Raw genomic sequence first — 23,908 nt, forward strand, 5'->3', positions numbered from 1 at the left:
GCCCGGAAGTGGTGACACGCGCCAAAGGCCACTCTGCCACGTCACTTCCTTCCTGGAAAGCCTGCGTGAGGGTGTGCATGTGCGTCTGTTCGTGTGCGGCAGTAGATCTCTGACAGATAGGACTTCTCCCTATCGTCAGACAGTGTTCCCTTGAAGCTGCCAGGGGATTCCCAGCCCAGGGAATATCCCTCTGTCAACTTCCATGTTCATGGGTCCTGCCTGGGCCTGGCCACAGGAGTGGTGGTGGGTATGAAGAGAAGAGGGCAAGGCCCAGGCAAGTGTGAGTTCTAAAAAGGTTCCAGGTAGGCCCCAGCTCTGGCCCTAGGAGTTTTGAAGGAAGTGGAGGGCAAACATGGGCCTTCAGCACTGGGTTCCTAGGGAATGTGGCCCAGCGGGGCCTGCCTTCAAACGCAGCAAGAGCCAAGCAGGATCTTGTCACTCCATTTTGAATAAAGCTCCATGAGCTGGGTTGGAAAGCTGAACATCCATCTTGCTTTATTCTTCCCTGGGGTCCCTGGGAGTGCTTTGCCTTTGCTGCCTTTTGCTGTTTCCATTTGAAAGCTGGATCCTAGGGGTGGTTGGCCCCACCCCTTATCCATGGGAATGGAGGGATGCCAGACTCCTGTCCTGTGACAGAAGGGCCCTGGAGCATCACTGGGTGACTGTCTCCTTACCACCTGAGGTGAGGTCAGTGCCCTTCCTGCTACCAACACCCTTTTTTATGGGCCACCCTCAGCTTTGGCTTCTCTCACCCAGCTGTAGCTTCGCATGGTGGTCCCCCACTGCTCGTGTCAGTGGGCCCGTCCTCAGAGTGGAATGGGGACCAGTTGAAGGGTGCAGGGATCGTCCTTTCACTCTTGTCGCCCTATGTGTCAGGCTCATGTGAGAAGCCAAGACCAGGCTGTCCAAGGCTCTCTTTTCATACTTCAGCAAGTCTGAGTCCCATGTCCTCCCAACAGCCCAACTCTTGTCTTGGTTCCGCTGAGTCCAGTCTCCTCTGTGTCCCATCCCCCAATCTCATCCCCAAAAGACTATCTCAGAAGCCCCAAGCAGCCTTGCCTCCTAGCCTAACAGCTGGAGATACTGGCGCTCCCAGGGAGGAGTTTTATGATGCATCCTCCAAACCTGGTTCCATCTCCTGGCTTCCCTGGCTCTGTCCCTGGCATTCCAGGCCCCTGATCACAGAGACCACATACCTCGGACACTTGGGTCTTACCCTTCGTGCTTGATCTGTGTGTGGCCTGGGTCACCAGTCCTGGTCCTCTCTGCCTCCACAGACAACGAGCACGACCCCAATCGTGAGTGCCTCCTCCAGCTTGGCATCCCCGCTGCCTCACACACCTCACCCTAGTCCTGACCCTGCCACAGCCCCAGCCCCACTTGTCCCGTCAGCCACTAGACTGTGCATTTCTATAGCTCTGTTGTTGCTGGAGCTGGCGCTAGGCTGCTTGCTCCTTCTCTTCCCGGGAAGTGCCCTCCCCTCCTTTTAGGGCCAGCACTCCAGCTCGTGTTCCAAGGCCTCAGCCTGGCTCTGAGAGGTTCCTGCACACAAGGCCAAAGAGTGCTATTGGCACAGTTCCCACGGCATGGCCCAAGTGGGGCTGGACACAGCTGGACTGAATAGAGCTTCAAGAAGCTGGGATTCTGAAGAAGAGGGCTGTTCGGGGCTTCTCGAGACCAAGGTAGGGAGAAATCTAGTCTTCCTAGTGGACCCAGACCTGTAGTTCTGACCAAGAGCCTGGGATGAGAGAAGAGAGAAGGCTTTGTGTGGTGGGGGGGTTGGTGGTTGGAGGGAGTAGGGAGCCGGAGAATGACCAGGATGACAGGTTGGCGTAACATTGAGACTGAAATGGTCAAAGTGATCCAACTTAGGGTCCCCAGTGCCTAGAAGAATTGACTGCTTGAATAGCAGTGTGAATGTGAAAGAAAAAACGTGAGGCCTGCTCACATAGACACGTGATTCTGAGAGCAAAGGTGGACGCCGAAGCCCTGACCCTGGGCTGAGATGGAAGAATCCACCTGGGAGAGACTCTTTCTTGAGGTTCATCCCATCTGTGCCCCTGGGAGGGTGACACTGAGCAGGCATCAAAGACCCAGTCTGATATAATCGGGAGAGTAGAGGAACCTGGGAGTTAGCAGGAAGATGCCCAGCCAGCATGAGTTTTGGCTCCAGAAGAGGTGCAGTGTACAGGCTGGGGTCACGCTTGTGTAACCTCTGTTAGTAACTCAGTGCTTGCTGACACCCTGGCCACAAAAAAGCGAAAGTGAAATAGAGGGGAGAGGGGACAATGCTTTCCCAGAAGGATTTCACTAATCCTGCCCTTCCCAGAACCAGCTCCAGCGAAGAAGGCTTTGCTTCTCTCTGCGACGGGGTAAGTCCCTGGCCCCTGTGTGGCTCTGTTTCTCCATCCCTGTAACAAAGGGGTTAGGGCACACTCAGCATAATGTTAATGGTACTAAGAGGTGGTGTGGGGAGGACTGTCACTGGATGGTCTTCAGCTTTGTTACCAAGTGCTGAAAGAGCCCCAGCCTGTGCTGGATGCCTGCTGTAAATAAACAGCAGTACCTGGCAGCCCGTTAAGAGTTCAGACCAAGGGAGGGCTGTGGAACCCCCAGGAAGGGCAGGCCCATGGAAATGGCTAGAATCGAGCCACTGAGAAATTGAGAGAAGTAGTTGATTGACGTTCTCCTCCCCCACCAGCCCCAGAGAGGAAGTTGTTACAGATAAATAGAACCAGGCACGGCAGCTCCTGACACATCCATCAAGACCATGGCACAGAACTGGACACCAGGTGGGACCCGGGGCTGGCCTGGGCAGGCGGGATGAGGTCTGAGAACAGAAGGGAGTGCTGCGGGTAGCCCTGAGCCTTACCCCCTGGTTGGGGGGTGGGACTCCATTCTGCTGTTGTGTTATGGCTTTCAGCCTCTGTCTGGGTGCTGTGGTTCTAGCTGCAGTCCAACATCTCCCTGCCCTCATTAGAAAAGGGCCATGATGTGGGTCGGGCCTCAGGACGCCTTCTGCTCCTCCGATGCCTTGGGCCGAGCCCAGGAATCTCTGGGCCAGAGTTGCATCCAGGCCAGGATATCGACCATGCCTGGCAGTCAGACAGCGGTTGACCTCTGTGACTGTCCCGCCCTTAGATCGCAGCCCTTTGCCGGTCCTGCTTTTGTGTGCCCATATCATCTGTCACCTGGCTGGAGCCCCACCTGTACCTCGGATCACTGCCACTGCCTCATCAGGGGTCACAAAGGACCCCTGCCCCTCCTGGCTCCCAAGAGCTAAGTGGTGCCCAGCATTGGAGGTGACCTGGCCAGAAGTGGAAATCCCACTGAGTAAGGAGCAATTTTGATGGGAGTCCAAAAGAACACAGTGGTCTGGGGTGGGTTGTGGACACAGAGGGTCCAAGGGTGGGGTTGACTCCTGAGCTGCACCCTAACCCAACCTTCTGCCATGTAGCCCCACCAGCTAGGCCAGCTTGCCAGAGCATTCAGCACGTTCCCTCCCACCCAGCATCATGAGTGTGGGTTTAGGTCCCAGCTCCCGAGGTGCTCCTTATCCAGTGGGATGGAGAGAATTCCACCATAAGGATCGTCAGAGGACTCCTAGAGCCTTGACTGCAGTATGCCCCAAGGCCCAGCCTGCTCCCTGCTCCCTCCCCCCGCCCCCTTGGTCTCTGGCCACCCCAGAGGAGCAGTGGCCTCCTGCCACTGCCTCCTTGGCCAGGGCTCCTAGAGTCAACAGAGCCGAGCACTAGAAAAGGTCATCCTGAAGAAACAGGCTCAGAGGGAGTACTCACCTGAACCAAGGACCCGTCCTGATTTCCTCTTGTTCAGCCCTGAGCCTCCCTGTAAACAACCACACTTCCCCATTAGCAGACTTTCCCACCTGGGTGTATTCACAGCAGCAGGTTCCAGGTTCCTGAATTGTGGGACCTGGGAGGCAGGGCAGCATGACAGAGGGGAGGGTGTGCCCTGTGGAAGAGCTAACAGCCACATGTGTCCCCTAGATGGAACGCTGACCTTGTCCTGTACCGCCTGCAGCCGCTCCACCTTCAGCATCCTCTACTGGATGGGCAATGGCTCCTTCATCGAGCACCTCCCAGGTCGGCTGCGAGAGGGCAATACCAGGTGAGGGGCGCAGCAGTGAGGTCAGCAGGAGGGAAGGGGGCTTCTTGTGGTCCTCTCTCATGGCCTTCCGCCCTCTGCTGCAGCAGGGAGTACCAGGGTGCACGCATCCAGCTGCGGCGGGCCTTGGTGCTAGAGGAGCTGAGTACCACCCTGCTCAACACCAACTTCTCTTGTGTCTTTGCTGATCCTGATCAGACCGCCCAGCGTCATGTCATCCTGGCCCAGCTCTGGGTGAGAAAACGGAGAGGTGGGCTAGGCCTAGAGTGGCCTCCTGCTACTGTCCACCATTCCCCAAGTGGAACTTAGGACTCGGGCAGGGGAGGCATGGCCTAGAGGAAGGTGATCAAGAGATGTCCCCCACCCTTGCGCCTGATCCTTGTCTACCTTCACTTCCCCAGGCTGGGCTGAAGACCGGCCTGCCTTCTACTCAAGAAGCCCCACCCTCCAGCAGGTCACCTCTGCCTCATCACCGTGACAGGTGAATTCCCAAGCCTGGCTGAGTCGTCGCCTCTTCACTGGGGTCTACACGCTCTTGCAGCTCAGGCCTCCCTCTAACAGACTGTCACAGGGAAGGGATGGGTTAAATGCTACTTCTGATCCACAGCTGCATCCTTGTCACACCCGCCAGGGCCCACAGTGGGCGTGCATAAATGGTTTTTCACTGGAGGTATGACATCTGCTCTGTCATTTAAGCTGTCCTTCCACTTACAGAACTTGGCTCATCCCAAGAGGGAGTGTGGGAAGAGAGGGACTGTTACTCAGAATGTAAAGGCAAGGCCAGGAGAAAGAATTGGAGAGAAGGTACATAGCTGGGAAAACATGGCAGGGACAAAGATGTGCTCTAAAGAGCCGCAATTTCCCTTTTCCTGCACAGATCAAGACCGCTCAGCACTTAAGGGAGAAAAATAGACTTTATTTACAAGTAATAACATTTAGAAAAGATCCATCCCTGGCCCTTAAAAACCTTCCCGTCACTCCAAATCCCACCCCAGTGTTAAGTCCAGGGAAGGTGGGGGATGAGCTGCAGCTGAAGGCTGCCCCCCCGCCCCTGTTGCCGCACCCAGGCGTGGGGCCCATCTGTTCTGGAAAAGAGGATCTTCTGGGCATCCAAGCCCTTGGGTGGATGGGAGCACCTCTGGGTGCACCCACTAGGTCAGGGCCCAGTCCTGGACTTAAAAAGCACAGGGCCCTAGTGGGCCCAGCCACCAAGAGCAGCAGGGACCAGGGCCTGCTCCTCCAATGGTCCCTTCTGGATCCAGAGTCTGGGGGAGGACTGACTTGGCCCTCGGGCCCAGCCACTCAAAGCCTGTTTGTGGTGGTGAAGTGACTTTGCTCTAAGAAAACATGAGGAGGCAAGGTAGGGAGAAGACCCAGACTCTCCAGGCCTCCGGGGCCAACTCTGAGGACACATCTGTTCACCTAGTAAAGGCTCCGGTGAAGATCCAGGTACCAGGCCGGGGTGTGGGCAGGCATCACTGTCTCTAGGGGTCTGGCCACTGTTGGCCTGGGAGCTGAGAGAAGGCACTGAAAGGGACAGTAGAAGGAGAAGGACCAGACGAGGTTGGCGTTGAGGACACAGGTGGGGCCTCTCACTGGTCCTGGCCCTTTAGTGCTTTGCCTGGAAGAGAGAAACATAGTCACATGGCTGGAGACATGTGATGCCAGCCTGTACCAGATGGCTCAAGGAGGCCCCGAAGCTCCCGAAGGCCTCTGACTAGGATCCCTTTCTTGGGAGTGACCCGGACACCTCTACCTTCAGGTTCTCAGTTGCCAGCTATGCCCAAACAGCCCTGAGTCTCCTCTCCTCCACCAGCAGGTAACCAAGGCAAGGGGCACCCACACTTTGCAACCACCTCCAGCAGCCTAGCTAAGCCCTGTCATGGAAGCCTCCCGAAGGGTGGCCGGGGGGAGTGCCCCACTTCCACCCACATTCCTAAGAGTCCACCACCCCCTTCCCTGTCAGTGCTTCCACCTTGCCCTTGGCCCGAGGGGTAGCAGTGGCGGCAGCGAGGGCAGCGGCAGTGGCGGCACTGGCCGTGGTGGTAGCGATGCGTGGAGAGCGGCGGGTCCCACTGCGGGTGTTGGGGGAGGCCTTGGACAGAGCTTTCTTTGAGGCTCCCCTCCGCAGCAGGCTGTTCCCGAGCTTCTTGGGCGTGTTAAGGATGCTGAAAGCCATGGACTGGCGGCGGTCAGCCTGTTGGGGAGGGAGGGGCTGTCAAACTGGGCTGCACTCACACTCTGCCACCAAGGCCTCCCCAGGGGCTCCCTCCAGCCCCCATACTAACCTGTTTAACAGCCGGAGCAGTGGCTTTCTTCTGGGCCTCCGTAGTGCTCTGTTTGCGCCCTTCGTGTCGGTCCCGGGGAGTCATGGGGCGTGGGAAACAGCTGGTGGCCTTCTTAGACTATGGGGAAGAGAAGTTGACATCCAAAGCCAGACATGTGTCTCTGCATCAGGCCCTCGGAGAGCGAAGGCTCCCCTTTAGTCCACTTTTCAAACTTGGGGAGCTGGGCTAGACTGGGCAAGCTGCTAGACAGAACAAAAAGTAGCCAGGGTTACCTACCTCTGGGGTACCAGGACCCTGATGGGGCTCTGAGGAGACCCGTTTGCGCTGCTGCCGGGTGGTGATGCCCGTGCCCTCAGCTATCTGGGCTGGCTGCATGCTGGCTCGGCGCAGGGTCTCCCGGGGGTCACCAGTTTTCATCTCCTCATCTGTGATGGTAGCCAGGCTCAGGGAAGGCTGCATGGGGTAGAAGGACTGGTCAAGGGGGGCACAACTGCCCCCAGAACTCCTCACTGGCCTGGTGTGCAGGGCAGCTCAGGCCTTCAATGGCAGAAGGCCTCCTTGCCGTTGTCTTCCTCTACTCTTGCCCTGCAGGATGGCCACAGGAGGCAGCAGAACAGACCTCCACACACTCAGGCCTGCCCACAGGGAGTTCACCCCAAACCCTTCTATGCCAGCTAGTCCATGGAAGCATAAGGTCACCCTCTGCAGCAGGCCAGAGACCCAGGGCACTAGGGTCAGTGAGTAATACAGGGGTGGCGTGCTGAGGGAGGAGGAGGAGAGTTGGCCTGGGGCCTGAGCTCACCCTAGACTCCAGGGGGTAGCAAGTCTTCAAGTGAGGGGGGCACACCCGGTTGCGCTGCTGCAACTCTGCGATGCGGTTCCAGTCGTCCAGCTGCTCGGGTTCATCCTGGCAAGTGCCCATGTAGAAGCTATTCCTTCCTGTGGAGGGCCAGGAGACAGGAGCAGGTGGGGCTGGAAGGCCAGGAAGAGTGAGGGGAGCAGCAGGGGGTCACCCCCTGGTCCTAGCATCTTGCTAACCTTTGTGTCCACCACTTCTGTCCCCCTGTCTCGTGGACTTGAGGTTTAGGGCCTCAGAGTCCTGTTGTACTCAGGGCTGGAGATAGCAGGGCGAGGCTCATAGGGCATTTCTACCGTGGGGGCTGGCTCACCGCTCTCCCTCTGGGGAGGTCAAAGGAGATCCTCTGCAGAGGCTGTGACACCTTAGAGAAACTGAGGACCAGGAATTGGGGGTCCAGGACCTAGGGGGTCCTGGAGGGTAAGAGCTTTCAGGAAGAATCTAAGAATAGAACACTGGCCCAGCAGAGCTCTTCTGGCACCCCTTACCCCCTGAGATGGGGTAACAGAGGACCTGAGCTAAGCACCACTATTAGGCTGGGAATCCCAGGCCCCTTGTGTGAATGTTTCCCATTCACCCAGGCTGAGATGAAGAGCAGCTTAAGGGATAGACAAGGCCCTGAGACTACAGGAAAGAGGGGCAGGCAAGGTACTGGAAGATAACTAGCCTTGGGGTTTTAGAAGTTTGTCCCTTTCCTGTGCCAGGATCTGCTTCCTGTCTCATCTGTGTTTCAAGCTCCTATGGTCACCTCACCTGGAGGGACCCCACCGGATACACCAGCCTGGGAGCGGCGAGCAGAGCTGCGAGTGGTGGGCCGGTAGCCAGGTAGACTGAGCAGAGCCGAGTTGCCATCATCAGGAGAGCCCAGGCGGGCTAGAGACTGGGTAGAAGACGTGGCTCGTGGGCCGGCCTGGGAGGCAGGGGCGGACTGGGTGCTATAGAAGGATGAATTGGCGCTGTCCGGCTCTTCCACATCTAGCTTCTGGAAGAGAGAATTAATCTGGTGGGGTGGGGCCCTGACAGTCCACAAAGCAGCCTCCTGTTCCCCTTCCTAAAATTAAAATGCCTATGTTCCCACACTGCTTTGTAGGGATCCTTAGCTGCATATCTGCAAGAAATGGACCTTGTTGCTAAGAATCCTGCATAAGGTGCTGAGGCCATACCCATTTTTCTCTTGCCTGTTGACTGTGCTTTGAACCAGGCAGAGTTGTGTATCAGACCGGTTTAGAATCAAGGTATAAAAAATAAAGGATCAGCCTACCGGTCTCAGCTAGCAAGTGGCAGAGCCAGGGCTGGAATGCTTGGCTCCTGGGCTAGTCAGGCTCATCCCATAGTCTCTACTGTCCCCTCAACCCGAGCTGGCCATGACCCTGCCCATCTTTTAGTTCTCCATCTTCTTGGTAGCAAAGGGCAACCCACACAAAGAAGGTACCCTTTGCTGCATGAAAGGTACCTCCCCACTCCCCAACCTCCTCAGGATATGGAAACAGGGCCAGCCAGAGTTCCCAGCCTGACAGGCAGTCTTCTGGATGGCCACAACACATCTCAGCCACCCAGGTGGTGTGCTGGAGGCCCAGGGCTGGGCTATAACTTCACATTCTCTCCCTTCAGCCTGCACAGGGTCAGTGCTACCCATGGAAAGAAACCCGCCTTAAAGCCAACAGGCATCCAGTTCCAGCCCTGCCCCTTTCTACAAAAGAGGCCTTTGTTTCTTGGGATCTTAAGATACAGCTTAAACAGCCTGGCCAGCCTTGGGAGGCTACTGTGAGGACCTGACGGGGAAGATGCCCTTATGAGCAAGGGAGCATGACTGGCTTTCAGTCCCACTCCCAGCAGCCTGACCTTGGTCATGGTGATATTGATGATTTGCGTGGTACGTCGACGAGCAGAGCGGGTCTTCCGGCCTGAATCCGGGAAGACGTCCCCCAAGGAGTCCAGGCTGCTCTCCAGTGGGGCCTGACCCCGAGCAGGGATTGGGGTGAAGTAGAGAGACTCCAGGGATTCTACTTTGGGGGGCAGGCGCTGGGAGATGGGTGAGGCTGGCTCTCCAGGGATGCTGGTGCCATCTGGCTGAGTTCGAGGCAGCTTGCTATAGAAAAGGCATTTTGTTCATCCCTTTGCTCCAAAGTAACCAACTCCTACATTTACTACAAGCAGACCAGGTCAAGCATTTTTTCTCTGATTTTTGAGAAGTACCCAGGAAAGCCCTTACCCTGGGCCCTCCCTTCTCCATTCCGGGTGAGCTCATCTACTCCCATGGCTCTCTGAGCTCCTTAACATTGGCAACTCTGGGACTCCACTATCCCAGACATCGCCCCCTGGACACCCAGCTCCACAATGTTTCTCCTGGATGACCTACTTCAGGGAACAAGAGCAACCTCCAGCTGGGCACCCTCCAGCCACAATCCTACCCAACAGCTCGCCTAACCACACTTGCATCTCCTTGGCCAGTCCGCCTCATCTCTCACCTAGACGTAGTGGCATCTGAGGGGAAGTGCGAGCCTGGTGACAAGCAGGGGTTCAAGCCTACCTCTACCACTGTGGGACCTTGGTCAAATGACTGCCCCTCTATGCCCCAGGCTCATCTGTTAAAGTACATAATCATGGAACCTACCTCAGAGGATTGTGAGGGGTAAATAAATGCATTAATATTTTCTCGGTGTGTCTGTAGCGTCGGCTTCACTGGCTCTGAGAAAAGCTTTCTAAGATGCAAACTGGACCACATACTGCTTCATTTCTGACCCTTCTGAGGTCCCTCAATGCCTTTAGGATCAGGTCCAAACTTCAGTGGGGATCGCAGCCAGCCCTCACCTCACTTGCCAGCATAGCCAGGCTCTCTCAACCTCTGCCCTCTGCTCACCAGGCACACCTTCGGCTCATACGCAGACTCTGAGCAGAAGTGACAGCCTCCAAGCAGCCCCTTCTGACCCCTCATTTCTTCTTACTCCCATGGGGCCCTATACAAACACGTGCCCTACCACCTGTGCCCTTGTTTCCTTATACTTCCTGACGAATAAGCTCCCAGAGGGCAAAGGGACCACATCTTTATCTCACTAGGCCCAGTGGCCAGGACAATCTGACAACAAGCACTCAGGGAACAAGAGGGCGGGAGGGTACCTCCTCACCTGGTGATGGTGAGGGGAGTCCCCTCCTCGCAGCTCAAATCCAGGCTGTCCACACTCAAGTCCAGCTGAGGCTTAGCCTGGGGCTCCCGGCTCTTTAAGGCATCAGTTGCCACTTGGAACTTGCCCAGATCTCGAAGCTGCTGGTCAGCATGGGCAACCTGAGAAGAAGAGGGCCGGGGAGCATGAAGACAAGCCTCAGGCAGGGGCAGCCTGGAGGCAGGGGCAGGGGGTGGCATAGGGGTCCAACATGACAAGGGTGATGAGGGAGTTGATCCAAGCAGATACTGACCTGTGCCTCCAGGCTGCGCACCTGGGCGGTGAGGTGGCGGCAGGTCTGCTCAGCCTCCTTGGTCTTCAGCCCAGCCTGCTGCAGCTCCCGCCCCAGCCGTTCCACTTCAGCCCGCAGCTCTTTGTTTTCCTTCTGCAGCTGCTCCAGACCCCGAAGCTGCTCCTGCAGCTCTTGGTTCTGCTGTTTCTTGGCATCATAGTGGGTCTTGGCTTTTTCCATCTACGTGGGCAGACAGGGTGGGTGGGTGATGGGGTGGGGCAGGGACTGGGGGGTGGGGGGGCAGTGGTCCAGGGCTGGGGGCACCTCACCTGTAGCTTATAGTGCTCAGCTGCCTGCTCCTTCTGGCTCAGCTGGGCCTGCAGCTCATTCAGCTGGGCCTGGAGGCGTTGGGCCTCTTGCTGGCTCTCCCCTCCCTGGGCCTGGAAAGCATGACAAACGCTGATCAGGGTGGCTGTTCTGTCCACTCCCCCCAAATCACTGACTTGCCCTAGGCTCCTGGGCTCCGTGGGTATTTTCAGACTCCTGTATTCTCGCTCAGGACATGCATAAAAAATCCTTTTACCCTGCCCACAACTCCCACCTAATACGGACATATCACACCCTGTCAAGGTCCATATTCTGCAGGAGCTTTCCCTGTCCAGCTAATGCCATTTCTGGCAGAGTTCTGACAGCCCTATCTTTGCCTTCTTGGTGACCAGGCACAAACCATCTCATTCTCTCTCCATGAGTAGTCTCCCCAAGGAGACTCCCTACTCCCCAACAGGGACTGAGCCTCAGGTTACAGAGCATGGAGCTAGACACTTGGCACATGAGCTCTCTGAGGACCTGTGAACTCTTTTCCACCTCAAAACCACTGTGGGAAGTAACTTCATCCCCATTTCAGAGATGAAGAAACTGAGCTCAGAGATGTAAACATACTGACGAGAATCATACAGCACAGTAAGATCTGAACCTTGGTCCACCCGACTCCAAGCCCCGTGTGGGCTCATTTATAATACTGCACTGCCTCCTATCCAGACCACAGACTCCTCGGGAGCAGGGCCCACATCCAGCTCCTGGTCCCTCTGCAATGCCAGGGAGTGCTTAGCTCGCAATAGACACTGGACTAGCTGGCCCTACCTCGCCTACATCTCCGAGCCCCGGGAAGGCCCCCAAATGGAGAATAAGCATCTGGGTTTTGGTTTGTTTTTAAGATTTTATTTATTCTAGAGAGAGACACAGAGAAAGCAAGAGTGAGTACAGGTAAGGAGAGAGGGAGAAGCAGGCTCCTTGCTCAGTGTGATCTGAGCTGAAGGCAATTGCTTAACTGACTGAACCCAGGCGCCCCAGTATGTTTGTTTTTAAGATTTATTTATGTATTTGAGAAAGTATGAACAGGAGAAAGTTTGAGTGGGAGGGCCAGAGGGAGAAATCTCAAGCAGACTCCACGCTGAGTGCAGAGCCTAATGTGGGACTCAATTTCATGACGCTGAGATCACAACCTGAACTGAAACCAAGAGGCGGACACTTAAATCCGCCTGTGCCACCCAAGCACCCTGATAAGCACGTTTATCACACAGTTATCATGGAGGGGACCTGAGGGAAACAAAGCTCAGCTCCCACCAACTCCTGTGATCCATCAGAGCTTTAGTGAGTTCCAAGGCCAGTGGCGCTTAATTCCTCTACCCTTGGTAAAAGCTGTGAAGCCTGAGCTGCAAAAAAGCAGGTATTAAACCAAAGAAGATGACACTGCTGTAAGTATTAAGAATATTAAGTTGCTGGGTCACCTGGGTGGCTCAGTGGGTTAAGAGACTGCCTTCAGCTCAGGTCATGATCCCATCGTCCTGGGATGAGTCCCGCATCCGGCTCCCTGCTCAGCAGGGAGCCTGCTTCTCCCTCCCCTCTGCGGCTCCTCCCTGCTTATGTGCCTCATGCTCTGTGTCAAATAAATAAAGTCTTTTAAACAAATATTAAGTTGCATTGTAATATAAATGTTGAGGACACTCCTCAAGGTTAAGCTGTCTAGAGCAGTGCTAGCCAAACAACTTTCTACAGTGATAGAAATGGTCTGTATCTGCCAATTTGGCAGCCCTAGCCATACGTAGCTACTAAGCAAGAGAAATGAGACTAGCGTGACTGAGAAGCTGAATTTTTCATTAGTTAAACCACACAGGACTAGGAGCTACTATAGTGTAGAATGAAGGTCTGAGGGATGGGAGTCATTCTCATCTTCCTGGAGAGCTCCAAGAATGGGCCACAAGCAAGGGCACCTGAGCCACAGGCAGCTGAGGACTGTAAGGTTCCCCTCGGTCCCCACACCCACCACAGCCTGAGGGCTTACAGAGCGCCGTCCCTCCCCCCTCCTCACTCTGAGGCTGAGGGAGGACGACCCAACCCCCACCGTATCCTACCTTCAGCTTCTGTTGCTGCACCTTGCTGGCTTGGTCATGATCAGCTAACTTCTTACTCAGTTCTTCCACCTGGAGCAGGGGAGGAAGAGAAGACAAGACTCAGGAGGCCTTCCCCTGGTTGTCCTGAGAAATCAGGAGCTTTCCCTAGATAAATCCCCAGTGTTCCTAGAAGAAACGCTGGTCCTTTCTCTGGTCGCCAATTATGGAACAGCCTGCTGCTTACGCTGGTTGGCAGGACCAGAGCGAGGCGACCCAGTGAGATGGCAGAGCCATCTGCCAACGCTCGCCTCTGTCCCCAGCCTGCAGAGACAGGCCTGCCAGAGCCCTGCAGCCTCGAGGTTCAGAACTGAATCTGGGGAGCTGACATCCCATTACCACCCTACTACTGCCACTATTCCCAACCCCAACCTTCCCAGGTTGGGGACAGGAACAGGGGACTGAGTCTCTAATTCTAGTAAATACTGAATACCCAGCACTTCTTCCCAAAACTGCCAAGGGCCATAGATACTCAGACTTCTTCCCAAACTGCATGGGCTGTCAGGGCTGGAGCTAGCAACATGGCCATGGGATTAGCACTGGGAAGCAGACTGCCAGACAAGGTGGGGAGGGCGGGCAGCCCTTCTATCCCAAGCCCACCCCACTCCCACAGGGAAGAGGAGCAGAGGGAGGGAGGGGTCTGGAGGGAGCCTAACAGCATGAGCACTGCTGGCTCCTCCAGGCGTTCCAGGGGTTCAAGCAGGAACTGCAAAGAGGCAAGAGCGCCACTACTGCCTGTTTGCTATTTGGTGTGACTGTCCCCATCACCTCAGGCTCCCTGGAGGCGGCGATGGAAGGAGAGGAGGGCACGATTCCTCAGCAGGCCAGAAGTGACTGAGGAGGAAGGGTGGTAGAGAAAGAGTGCCCCTGCTAGGCACCAGCCAACAGCCTCAGTGGCCAGGGCAGCACAGGGAGATCCTTGTGAGGGCCCAGCCCCCAGGCCGGGCCACCTTCTGTCTCCCATGGGGCTTGGCCTTCCTGCTCCCAGACAGTTCTAGTTCACGCTCAGGGTTAAAGCCCCAGAGGGTGATAGGCAGGTGTCCCAACGCTCACAACCCTCCCTGACCTGTGGGAGGCTCCTTGTGTGAAACAAGGCCCACGGTCAATTTGCCACTCCTCTTAGTTTGGCACTCAAGCTGGGAATGGAACTTGGAGATTTGGGAAGCCCAAGGAATGCCAGTCACCAGTTTGGACATGGGAAAGATGAAGGGACAGAAGGATGGGGACGCCGACCTGGACTGGGTGGGAAGAGGCCCAAGAGAGGGCCCAGCACACCGCACTCCTGGGCAGCCCGGGCCTGGACTCCATGGCTTGACCCTGCCCTGTTCACAGTTCACAACAGGAGCGGGCGGAGGCAAGCTGCAGCTTGGGGTCATGCACTGAGACGGGTCACCGCTTAAGCAGCCAGCACTTATCAGGGACCCCAGGCTTTACCTGCTTAGTTTGCGCTCTCTGAAATACCTCTAGCTGCTCCACCTGTGCGCGGGGGAGGGGCAATGGAGACAGAGTGAGATGGGGACTGAAAGGCACTAGCCCTGCCACCAGGCTGATCTCACTGAGGCTCTGAGACTTTCCTCCAAGGAACGAGACTTCTAGTCATTTTTTAAAAAGTGACAATTTGGGGCGCCTGGGTGGCTCAGTGGTTTAAGCCGCTGCCTTCAGCTCAGGTCATGATCTCAGGGTCCTGGGATCGAGTCCCACGTCGGGCTCCCTGCACTGAAGGGAGCCTGCTTCCCTCTCACTCTCTCTGCCTGCCTCTCTGCCTACTTGTGATCTCTCTCTGTCAAAACTAATAAATAAAATCTTAAAAAAAAAAAAAAAGTGACAATTTGGCTCACTCTAGTCCCCAGAAGTTCCTAGGGTCTCCACTGCAGGCATACCTGCCTAGGACTGTGTGCTTCTAGAACAGACTGATAGACTTCACAACTTCACTCTCCATGGACAGAGCCTTCAGGGAGGAGGAGCCTTCAGTAGAGGAGTCTCTACTATAGTAAACTACTGATACTTTAGGACAGCAGGGGGCAAGATACATGAACACTTCCAGCCACCCCGCCAGTGAGGGGAGCCAAGACAGAAGGGAACATCGTCCCTTCTCTCAGGACTGATCTCTGTGGGCAAGGCTGAGCTGCGCATCTTACCTGGGCAGTGAGTTTCTGCCTCTCATCCTGGAACCGCTGCCTCTCCTCCAGGACCTTGACCTTGGCACCCTCGTACTTGGCAGTCATCACCTCCAACTCCCGGGCAGTGTTCTGTGCTTCCCGCTGCATCTCAGCCAGACGGGTCTCCGCGTCGGCTCGCACAGCTGCCAGCTCCTGGCCATACTTCTCCCTGGCCTGGTCCAGCTCCACTTCCAGAAATTGCCGGCCCAGGCTGGCACGCTCCCCCAGTCCCCGGTTCTCCTCTGCCAGCAGGCCATGAGCCTTCTTCAGCATGCTCAGCTGCTCTGCATAGCTGGCCTTCTCAGCCCGCAGCTGCTGCGCTGCCCGTTCCTGCTCCGCCACCTTCTGCCGCAGGGGCCCCAGCTCCCCGAGCTCCCGCTGGGCCCGCATCAGCTCTGCCCGCAGCCCACCAGCCGCCTGCTTACTCTGCTCCAGCTCCTCACGATGGCGTTTCTCGGCAGCTGCCTGCTCGGCCTGCAGCTGCTGGCACAGGTGCTTAGCGGGCAGGAGCTCGCTCACTAGGGCCTGGGTGCTGGTATGCTCCAGCTGCAGGGCAGAGAGGGCCTGCTCCTTCTGGAAGAACTTCTCCTGCCACGTCTTTAGTTCTTGGCCCAGCTCCTCCGCTCGCTCTGCCTGCGAGGCCAGCTCCTGCCGGAGGTTCTCTGAAGCCACCCGCTGTTTCTCGGCCTCCTCCCGGAGGGTCCGCACCTCCTCCCGCAGAGCAGAGCTGCGTTCAGCGGCCCTGGCGCTGTTGCTGGTGGTCTCTGCCTGGAGCAGGCGCAGCCTCTCCTCCAGCTTCTGGCTCTTCTCTGACTCAGCTACAACCAGCCGCTTCAACTCCTTGCTCTCCCCCTCTTTTTCCAGGACCTGGCGGTTCAGGATGGACACCTCTTCCTCCAGGCTGCTGATGAGGCTGTTTTTCCTCTCAGCCTCCTGCTGGCCCCGGGCCACTTGGGTCTTCCACTCATCCTCAGCCTTGCTATGGTCTTGGGCCTTGGCACGGAGGGTGGCCAGCTCCCTCTGGGCTGTGGCTAAGGTGTCCTGACTGCGCCCCAGCTCCTGGGCCTTCTCTTCTAACCGGCCCTGCAACGCTTCCAGGGCACCGGCCTGCTCCGCACGGGAGGCACGCTCACACTCCAGGCTACGCTCCAGGCCAGAAGCCTTCTCCTGGTGCTCCTGACACTGCCGCTCCAGCTTACTCACCTCAGCCCGCAGAGCCTCAAGCTCAGGGCCTTTTCGCTCACTCTTTCCAGTAGACTCTGACTGTGTTCCTCCTGACCCAGAAGAGTCTTCTCCACTGGCCGGCCCCAGAGACTGTTGGCGCCCCTCCTCTCTCTTGGCCAGCTGTTCCTTCAGTCGCTGCACAGTTTGCTGAAGCTCCCCCAGCTCTGTTTTCTGGGCTGCCTCCTGCCCACGGAGCTTGGCCAGCTCCTGGTCCTTCCCTTCCTTTTCCATCAGGGCATGGGCCAGGGCTTCCTGCAGGGTCGCAAATTCCACACGCTGCTCATTGAGGGCATTTTGCAGCCGCATCTCCAGCTCTGCCTTGGCGGCCTTCTCCAGGGCAAGATCAGCTTGGGCCCTGCTCCGCTCCTGGGTCAGGCGTGCCACCTCCCTCTCCTGCTGCCCGCGCTCCTCCTGCTGCTGGCCCTGGCTCTCGATCAGTGCAGCCCGCAGCCTCTCCAGTTCACTGCCCATCTGCTCGGCCTCCCGCTCCATGGCCTGCAGTGCCGCCTGCGTGCTACAGAACTGGCGTCCCTGCTGCTCTTCCGGCCACTCGGACCCTCTGTCTCCTGGCCTTGGGGGCTCCTTGAGTAGCTCACGGGAGGCTGTTTCCTGCTGCTCTCCTGCCTTGCGCACCAAGGCCTCCAGACGGGCTACCTCCTTGCCAGTGGCAGCCATCTTCTCCTGCAGAGCAGAGAGGTCGTCTGCAAGCTTCTGGGCCCTGACCTCCTTCTCCTGGGCCTGCTGGAGGGCTCTGGCCAGGTTGGCACGAAGCTGAGCTACTTCACTCTGCTGCCGGCTGATCTGGAGCTCACTGTGGGCCTCGATCCCTGCCACTTTCTCCTTGGCCTCCTGTAGTTCCTGGCGGGCCTTCTCGCATTCCTCCTTCAGGGTCATCAGCTGTTCCTGGAACATGGCACCGTACTGGGCCTCCTCTTGTTGGCTGTCCTCATACCGCTCGCGCCAGGTGGCCACCTCCTTGGCAAGCTGTTCACACTCACCCTCTGCCTCACGCTGGGAGGCTATGGCCTCTGCCAGCTCCCGCCGCAGGGCTTCCATCTCGGCCTGATGGGCTTCTCCCAGCTGCCGTAATCGGGCCTCCAGCCCCTTGCGCCCAGCCCTCTCTTCTTCTAGCTCCTTCTGTTCCTGCTTATGCTGTTCCACCAGACACCGGGTCTCTGCCTCCAGCTTGGAGATGTGACGCTGCTGCTCTTCCAGGGCATCTGAGGCCCTGCGCTTCTCCTCTTCCAGGCTGCCCTTGCTGATCTTCAAGGACTCTTCAAGAGCCCGGACCTGCTCCTGGAACTGGCCCTTCTCCTGGGCCACCCTTTCTCTCTCAGTTGCTTTCTGCTGCTCAGACCTCAGCTGAGCCTTTAGCTCTGCCACCTGGGCCTGGGCCTCACACTGCTCCTGGCGGGCTGCCTCAACACAGGCATGGAGTTCCTCCACCTTTTGGCTCAGCTCTGCCTTCTCCCGCTGGGCCCGAGTCACTGAGGCCTGGGCACTGTCCCGGGCTTCGTTAGCGGCCTGAAGTTGCTGTTGCAGGACCTCTAGCTTGGCAGTCTTCTCCTTCTCCAACGTGTCCAGCTGCTGGAGGGCCGAATCCCTCTCCTTTAAAGAAGCTTGCTGCTCTTCGGTGGCAGCGGCCAGTCGCTGGGCATGGTCTCGCCTGGCTGCCTCCTGCTTCTGGGCAGCTTCCTCTAACTGCTGCTCCTTTTGCTTCAGGCTGCTGCTCAGCTGCTCCAACTGCTGGCGAAGGCCCTGGGAGGCCTGTTCTTGCTGCTGGAGGTTCTCTGCTAGCTGAGCCTGCTCCTGTTTGGCCTGCTGCTTCAGGCTGGCCAGTTCTTGATCCTGCTGCTGGAGAGTGGCGTTGAGGGTGGTGAGCTCAGAAGTCAGTGTGGCTACCTTGGCAGACAGCTGGGCCCCCTGAGCCTGAGAGGCCTGCTCCAGCTCTTCCTTCGCCTGGCTGAGGTTGGACAGGGAGCCCTGCAGCTCAGCAATCAGGCCAGCCAGCTGCTGCTTTTCTTCTTCAAAATGGCCCCGCTCGGCCAGCAGCTTGGCTTCCCGCTGGCCCTGCTCAGCCTCCAGCGCCTCCACCCTGGCTTGAAGCTGGCTGTTGTCTGCAGCAAGAGAGGCTGCCTCTTGCTTCAAGGTTTCCAGCTGGTTAGATAAAGAGACAAATGAGGATCAGCATGACTCCTCAATCACCAGAGCACCTATGAGAACTAATGAACAGGAATCCAACTGTAGCAAACACAGGCCCACACCAAACCTGGGATGTGGGTCTTCCACGCTGCTCCTGTACATTCCTACCTGCAAGACGTCGCCCAACACTTCGCCCTTCTCCCGGGGTGGGTTCTCCCGCAGCTGGGCCAAATGTTCTTCCAGGTGTGAAAGTTTTCCCTGAAGGATTTCATTCTTCTCTTCAAGGCATTTCTGAGAGTAAATAAGAGCCTTTGTGAACAGAGGTGGAATAAGTACTAGGTTACCAACAACATATGGAGCCCTATCACCCTGTTACCAAGATCTCCTTTTGCTCTGACCTTGGGAAAAACTCAGAAACCAAGGGATCATGAGGGACCTCATTTTCTAGCCCTAATTTCACGGCTGAATTAAGGCATGTGACCTGTTAATTTCTTCTTCCAGGCCACTAAGTTTACTTCAAATTTCCTTACTTAAAAAAAAACCTCCTTACTATATACCCTTCCTCAGACAAGTCTTAACTCCCAGATTATCCAAACACGTAACAGCTTAAAAATATCCCCAGCCATGCCTGGGTAACTCAGTCAAGCATCCAACTCTTGATTTCAGCTCAGATCATGATCTCAGAGTCCTGAGATTAAGCCCCACATCAGGCTCCCTGCTCAACGTGGAGTCAGTCTGAGATTCTCTCTCTCCCTCTGCCCCTACCCCCTCCTTGCTCATGTGGTTTCTAAAATAAATCTTTTAAAAAAAATTTTGGGGCGCCTGGGTGACTTAGTCATTATGCGTCTGTCTTTAGCTCAGGTCATGATCCCAGGGTCCTGGGATGCAGACCTGCATTGGGCTCCCTGCTCGACAGGAGACTGCTTCTCCCTCTCCCACTCCCCCTGCTTTTGTTCCCTCTCTTGCTGTATCTCTGTCAAATAAATAAATAAAACCTTAAAACTTTCTTAAAAAACGTAAATGTATAAATATAAATATATAAATTATAAACAAATATATATAAGTATAAAATAAATATATATAAATATCACATGTACACACACATATTTTATATATATATATATATATATATATATATATATATATATATATATATATATCCCCAGCTTGCCTGGGCCTCAATAGCAGCAGCCACAGCACCTCCCACCCGTCCCCCACCCCCTCCTCCCACGTCCACTAAACCAGGCTGGGACTGTGCCGGGTCCTCTCTGAATTCCTAATCCACCAGACAGATATGGGAGGCAGCTATTACTCTATTACTATCCTTTTGCAGAGCAAGATCTGAAGCTCAGATATTAAGTGCCTTGCCCTCGGGATACAGGATTAATAAGTGGCAGAATTGGGGTCTTTAATAATAGCAATAAAAAACTAATAGTGTGGGGGCGCCTGGGTGGCTCAGTGGGTTAAAGCCTCTGCCTTCAGCTCAGGTCATGATCCCAGGGTCCTGGGATGGAGCCCCACATCGGACTCTCTGCTCAGCAGGGAGCCTGCTTCCTCCTCTCTCTCTGCCTGCCTCTCTGCCTACTTGTGATCTCTGTCTGTCAAATAAATAAAATCTTTAAAAAAAAAAAAAAAAAAAACTAATAGTGTGGGCACCTGGCTGGCTCAGTCAGTGGAGCCTGCTACTCTTGATCTTAGGGCTGTAAGCTTGAGCCCCACACTGGGTGGAGAGATTACTTAAAAAAATATATATGGGGCGCCTGGGTGGCTCAGTGGGTTAAAGCCTCTGCCTTCTGCTCGGGTCATGGTCCCAGGGTCCCGGGATCGAGCCCCACATTGGGCTCTCTGCTCTGCAGGGAGCCTACTTCCCCCCCTTTCTCTGCCTGCTTATGATTTCTGTCAAATAAATAAGTAAAATCTTAAAAAATATATATTATATATATGTGTGTGTGTGTCTACACAGATATATATATATATATATATTTTTTTTTTTAAAGATTTATTTATTTGAGATAGAGAGAGAGAGCACAAGCTAGAGGAACAGAGTGGAACGAGGGAAAATCTCAAGCAAACTCTGTGCTGAGCAAGGAGCCCAATGCAGGCCTTGATCTCACCACCCTAAGATCATGGCCTGAGCTGAAACCAAGAATCAGACACATAACTGACTGCACCACCCAGGTACCCCTAAAAATAAAATCTTAAAAAGATAGTAACGAATTCACTATAAGCTTACTCTGCACCACACAATGTATTAAGCACTCTGTATACAGTATCTGACAATGGGTCGTGAGGCAGCTACTCACTATTCTGCCCACTTTACAGAAAGCATGCTTACAGATAAAAGAGGTCAAGGAGCTCGTCCAAGATCCCACACCTTGTTAACAACAAAGACAGGATTCAAAGGTCTACTGGACTGAAGCCCACAATCTTTCCATTATAGCACACTATCAAACCTTGACGAGAAGTCAGCTTACTTCCCAAATGCCCCAAGTCTAGAATGGTAAATGGAACCCAGCTGTGAACAGCTGGTCAAGCCGGCGGCCCTGGCTCCCTGAAGCAGAGGGGTTACCTTGTCCTGCATGGCGGTGCTGAGCTCCTTCTCAAGATGCGCCTGTTTCTCCACCCACTCTCGAGTGGCCTTGCTGTGCTCTTCTGTCAGGTCATTGAGGGCACCCTGTAGCTGCTGCAAGTGACTGGCAAACTCCCGGAGCTGAGAAAGACAAGCAGGAGTCCCCATCACCCAAGGTCAAAGCCAGTACCACCAATGCTGTGTGCTTCCCAAACTCCAGGAGCTGTAGGTGTCCGACTATACTCCTAACCCACCTCAAACCAATTACAACTAATCACATCTTTAACTCAAGACTCAAAATTCAGGGCCACAACCCCATCCCTGGCAGCAGCCAATTACAGGACAAGGAAAGGGCCAAAGTATGCAGGTCTCTGGAAAAACTGAAGCCCACGACAGGTGCCAGGCCATTCCTCTCAACCCTCTCTTGAAGAAGTCTCCAGACCATCTCAGCCCCAGCGGACCTCCAGGCCGGGATAGACCCCACCCCCGGCCCCAACACTCACCTTAAAGGAAAGGTCCCCATTCTCCTCAGAAAGCTGGTTAATTTTGCGATCCATCTGGCTCTTCTCTGTCTTCAGGTCCTGGCACTGCTTCAGAGTTTCATGGAGACGCACAGTGAGGCTGTGAGGGAGGGGAGCAGTTAAAAAAGACAGGTGCGGGGTGGGGAGGGGAGCTGGGAAGAGAGCAGGGAGAATCCTACCTCTCGTTCTTGCCACGGAGCTCCTCTAGCTCCCTGGGCTCCAGTGGGCTAGCCGCCTGCTTCTCATTCAGCAGAGCCAGGCGGTCAATACGCTGCTGCATCACAGCTATCTGTGCGTCTGCCCCGGGGAAGGGGGGTGGGAGAGTCAGCACAGAACTACGGGCATGACAGGAGGAGGGGGAGGCATCCAATCTAAGGGAAAGGAGGAGGACGGCAAGGGCAGACCCAGCTTCCAGGGGCTCAGCCTGACTGGCCCAAGGCTGAGCACCAAGCTCCGGGACCAACAGAACAGACAACATGGAAGAGAGTGGAGCCATGCCTCACACAAGCCCAGCACTTTCCCGGATGAAAATCCCAGATGCTGCTCATTCACACATCATCCACCAGCATACTAGACGCCTACCCTTCTCAGTGAGCAGCTTGCGGTTCTCAGTCAGCTCCAGCTCCAGTTCATCTCTATTATTTCTCTCATCTGCAAGCTGCTTCTTTAGCCGTCTCATCTGGAATTGTGGGGTCTGCAGGATGTCGCCCATGGGGGAGGCTGGAGAACCTGAGAGGAAGCTGAAGGAGGAGATGGCCCAGATGCCACAGTCAGAACCTGAAAGGTGAGGGCTGAAGGGAAGAGCACCAGGCGGGGATGGGTAAGCAGGGCTCTAGGGCTGTGAGGACTCGCTGGGAGGCCAAGCACCTCATCTATGTTTTCACGCCATCTCCCACCTCATGACACGACCTTGAGAAAACTGTTCTCCCTCCTCCAAGGCTTAACTTCTTTGCCAGAAAAAATCTTGCCTCAGCAGAGCTGCACTAAGAGAAGGGACTTCAGCAAAGTCTCCATGGGAGAAAGGAATTCCATTAACAAGGAACAGCCTTTGAGGAAGGCCTTCCACCAAAAATGGATCCCAACCAATTCCCCTAATTAGTCCTGGGGCAGGTGAGAACATCTACAAGGTACCCCAAGCACGTCTGATGACATTAACAGGCTGGTGAATGGTGTTAGCCTCCAGAATGAAGGATATGAGGACTGGATGTTGAGGCCCTATCCCAGGAGAAGAGGCGTAGCACATACTTGTTCCCACTGGAAGAGGCAACCTTTTGTAGCTCTAGGAAGCGAACCTCCCTTTTGGCCTGGTGGCTGGGTGGGGACAACTCTTCAGAGATGGTGCTGGAACAGGTAGAAGGGACAGGAGCTAGGGGAAGAAGCAAACCAACCATATAAAGGTTAGTAAGAAGGTGAACAGATTTGGATCTTTATGCAGTCTGAGGAACTCGCCTTAGTCAAAGTGAATCCACAGACACTCACATGTGAGCTACAGAGGGAGGCCACCGGGTAGAACCTGACCCCCAGTATCTGGGTTATCCGGAGGTCAGTGGCACTAAGCCCAGTCAAGCAAGTGGCTTCTGTTTCCACAGACCATCAAGTGCTCATGCTTCTCCCTGCAGCCAGCACTGCAGAGGCAGCTCAGAACTGCCCTGAGTAAGATCTCCTCTCAGCTCAACAATCTCTCAGGTCAGAGCCACGGGCCTCTTTCTTCAACACCTCCATTCTGAAATCTTGCACTGCCAACACAACCTCCTTCTCAAAACCTCTGCCTCCCCTGGTTCCCAAGACCACCTTTCACTTGACTCTCCTACCCCTAAACACCCATGCCTAGTCTCCCTATCTGCCCTCCCTCCTCCCCGCACCCTCTAAGCTCCGAGAGTCCTGAGGCGGCCTGCATGCTCAGCCCACAGTAACCACCACACAGACTTGCAAACCCATACCCTGGCCGGGAGCCCTCGCCTACATTCTAGATTCTCATTTCCAACATCTCCATTTGAAAGGCTGAAAAGAAACTTGAATATGAGGAACATCAAATTCGGTGGCTGGAAGACAGTCCACCTAGAGCCACATCTCAGGTCTGTCCTCACCAGACAGCCTGCCTCTACATCAGAAGACATGTGCAGCTCTTGGTCTTTCTCCTGCACTTCCAGCAACACATTTGGCAGATGAGGTTCCTCTCTGTTC

General features: G+C 55.4%; 2 protein-coding genes across 14 annotated transcripts in view; one reads left to right on the forward strand and one right to left on the reverse strand.

Moving 5' to 3' along the window:
- The first annotated feature begins 620 nt into the window (after window positions 1–620).
- LOC123948387 (interleukin 18 binding protein) lies at window positions 621–8,083 on the forward strand. Of its 5 annotated transcripts, XM_046015334.1 has the most exons (8): window positions 621–1,682; window positions 2,330–2,372; window positions 2,702–2,792; window positions 3,142–3,333; window positions 4,008–4,128; window positions 4,212–4,359; window positions 4,527–4,606; window positions 7,005–7,209. In XM_046015334.1, exons 3-8 carry the CDS (start codon window positions 2,771–2,773, stop codon window positions 7,156–7,158), a joined length of 717 nt encoding a protein of 238 aa, XP_045871290.1. In that variant the 5' UTR covers window positions 621–1,682; window positions 2,330–2,372; window positions 2,702–2,770; the 3' UTR covers window positions 7,159–7,209. The 5 variants fall into 5 exon arrangements, with proteins under 5 accessions (XP_045871290.1, XP_045871291.1, XP_045871294.1 ...); XM_046015335.1 differs by lacking the exon at window positions 621–1,682 and having other exon boundaries at window positions 1,694–2,372; XM_046015338.1 differs by lacking the exons at window positions 621–1,682; window positions 7,005–7,209 and adding an exon at window positions 7,974–8,083 and having other exon boundaries at window positions 1,694–2,792; window positions 4,212–4,375.
- Window positions 5,021–23,908, reverse strand: part of NUMA1 (nuclear mitotic apparatus protein 1) — a 74,314-nt gene continuing 55,426 nt past the window's right edge. For 7 of the 9 annotated variants that reach the window (XM_046015325.1, XM_046015322.1, XM_046015326.1 and 4 more), the window contains exons 8-26: window positions 22,970–23,090; window positions 22,307–22,464; window positions 21,904–22,021; window positions 21,707–21,824; window positions 21,204–21,344; window positions 18,803–18,925; window positions 15,248–18,649; window positions 14,544–14,585; window positions 13,074–13,142; window positions 10,992–11,102; window positions 10,684–10,902; window positions 10,395–10,552; window positions 9,112–9,358; window positions 8,023–8,251; window positions 7,216–7,385; window positions 6,690–6,866; window positions 6,414–6,530; window positions 6,101–6,322; window positions 5,021–5,746 (exon numbers count right to left, since the gene is read on the reverse strand). In XM_046015325.1, the coding sequence (XP_045871281.1) occupies window positions 5,735–5,746; window positions 6,101–6,322; window positions 6,414–6,530; window positions 6,690–6,866; window positions 7,216–7,385; window positions 8,023–8,251; window positions 9,112–9,358; window positions 10,395–10,552; window positions 10,684–10,902; window positions 10,992–11,102; window positions 13,074–13,142; window positions 14,544–14,585; window positions 15,248–18,649; window positions 18,803–18,925; window positions 21,204–21,344; window positions 21,707–21,824; window positions 21,904–22,021; window positions 22,307–22,464; window positions 22,970–23,090 (5,954 nt within the window). In that variant the 3' untranslated portion in view covers window positions 5,021–5,734. The remainder of the gene's footprint in view (window positions 5,747–6,100; window positions 6,323–6,413; window positions 6,531–6,689; window positions 6,867–7,215; window positions 7,386–8,022; window positions 8,252–9,111; window positions 9,359–10,394; window positions 10,553–10,683; window positions 10,903–10,991; window positions 11,103–13,073; window positions 13,143–14,543; window positions 14,586–15,247; window positions 18,650–18,802; window positions 18,926–21,203; window positions 21,345–21,706; window positions 21,825–21,903; window positions 22,022–22,306; window positions 22,465–22,969; window positions 23,091–23,908) is intronic. The other 2 variants (XM_046015328.1, XM_046015329.1) reach the window with 2 other exon arrangements.

This window comes from Meles meles, chromosome 8 (assembly GCF_922984935.1).
Source record: "Meles meles chromosome 8, mMelMel3.1 paternal haplotype, whole genome shotgun sequence".
NCBI classification, from domain to species: domain Eukaryota; kingdom Metazoa; phylum Chordata; class Mammalia; order Carnivora; family Mustelidae; genus Meles; species Meles meles.

Excerpts from the sequence above, each read along its gene's own strand:
- LOC123948387 (XM_046015334.1), top strand. The coding sequence starts at position 2,771 with ATGGCACAGAACTGGACACCAG. Across the intron at positions 2,793-3,141 it reads GGCACAGAACTGGACACCAG|ATCGCAGCCCTTTGCCGGTC; the intron begins GTGGGACCCGGG and ends TCCCGCCCTTAG. Across the intron at positions 4,607-7,004 it reads CTGCCTCATCACCGTGACAG|GATGGCCACAGGAGGCAGCA; the intron begins GTGAATTCCCAA and ends CTTGCCCTGCAG.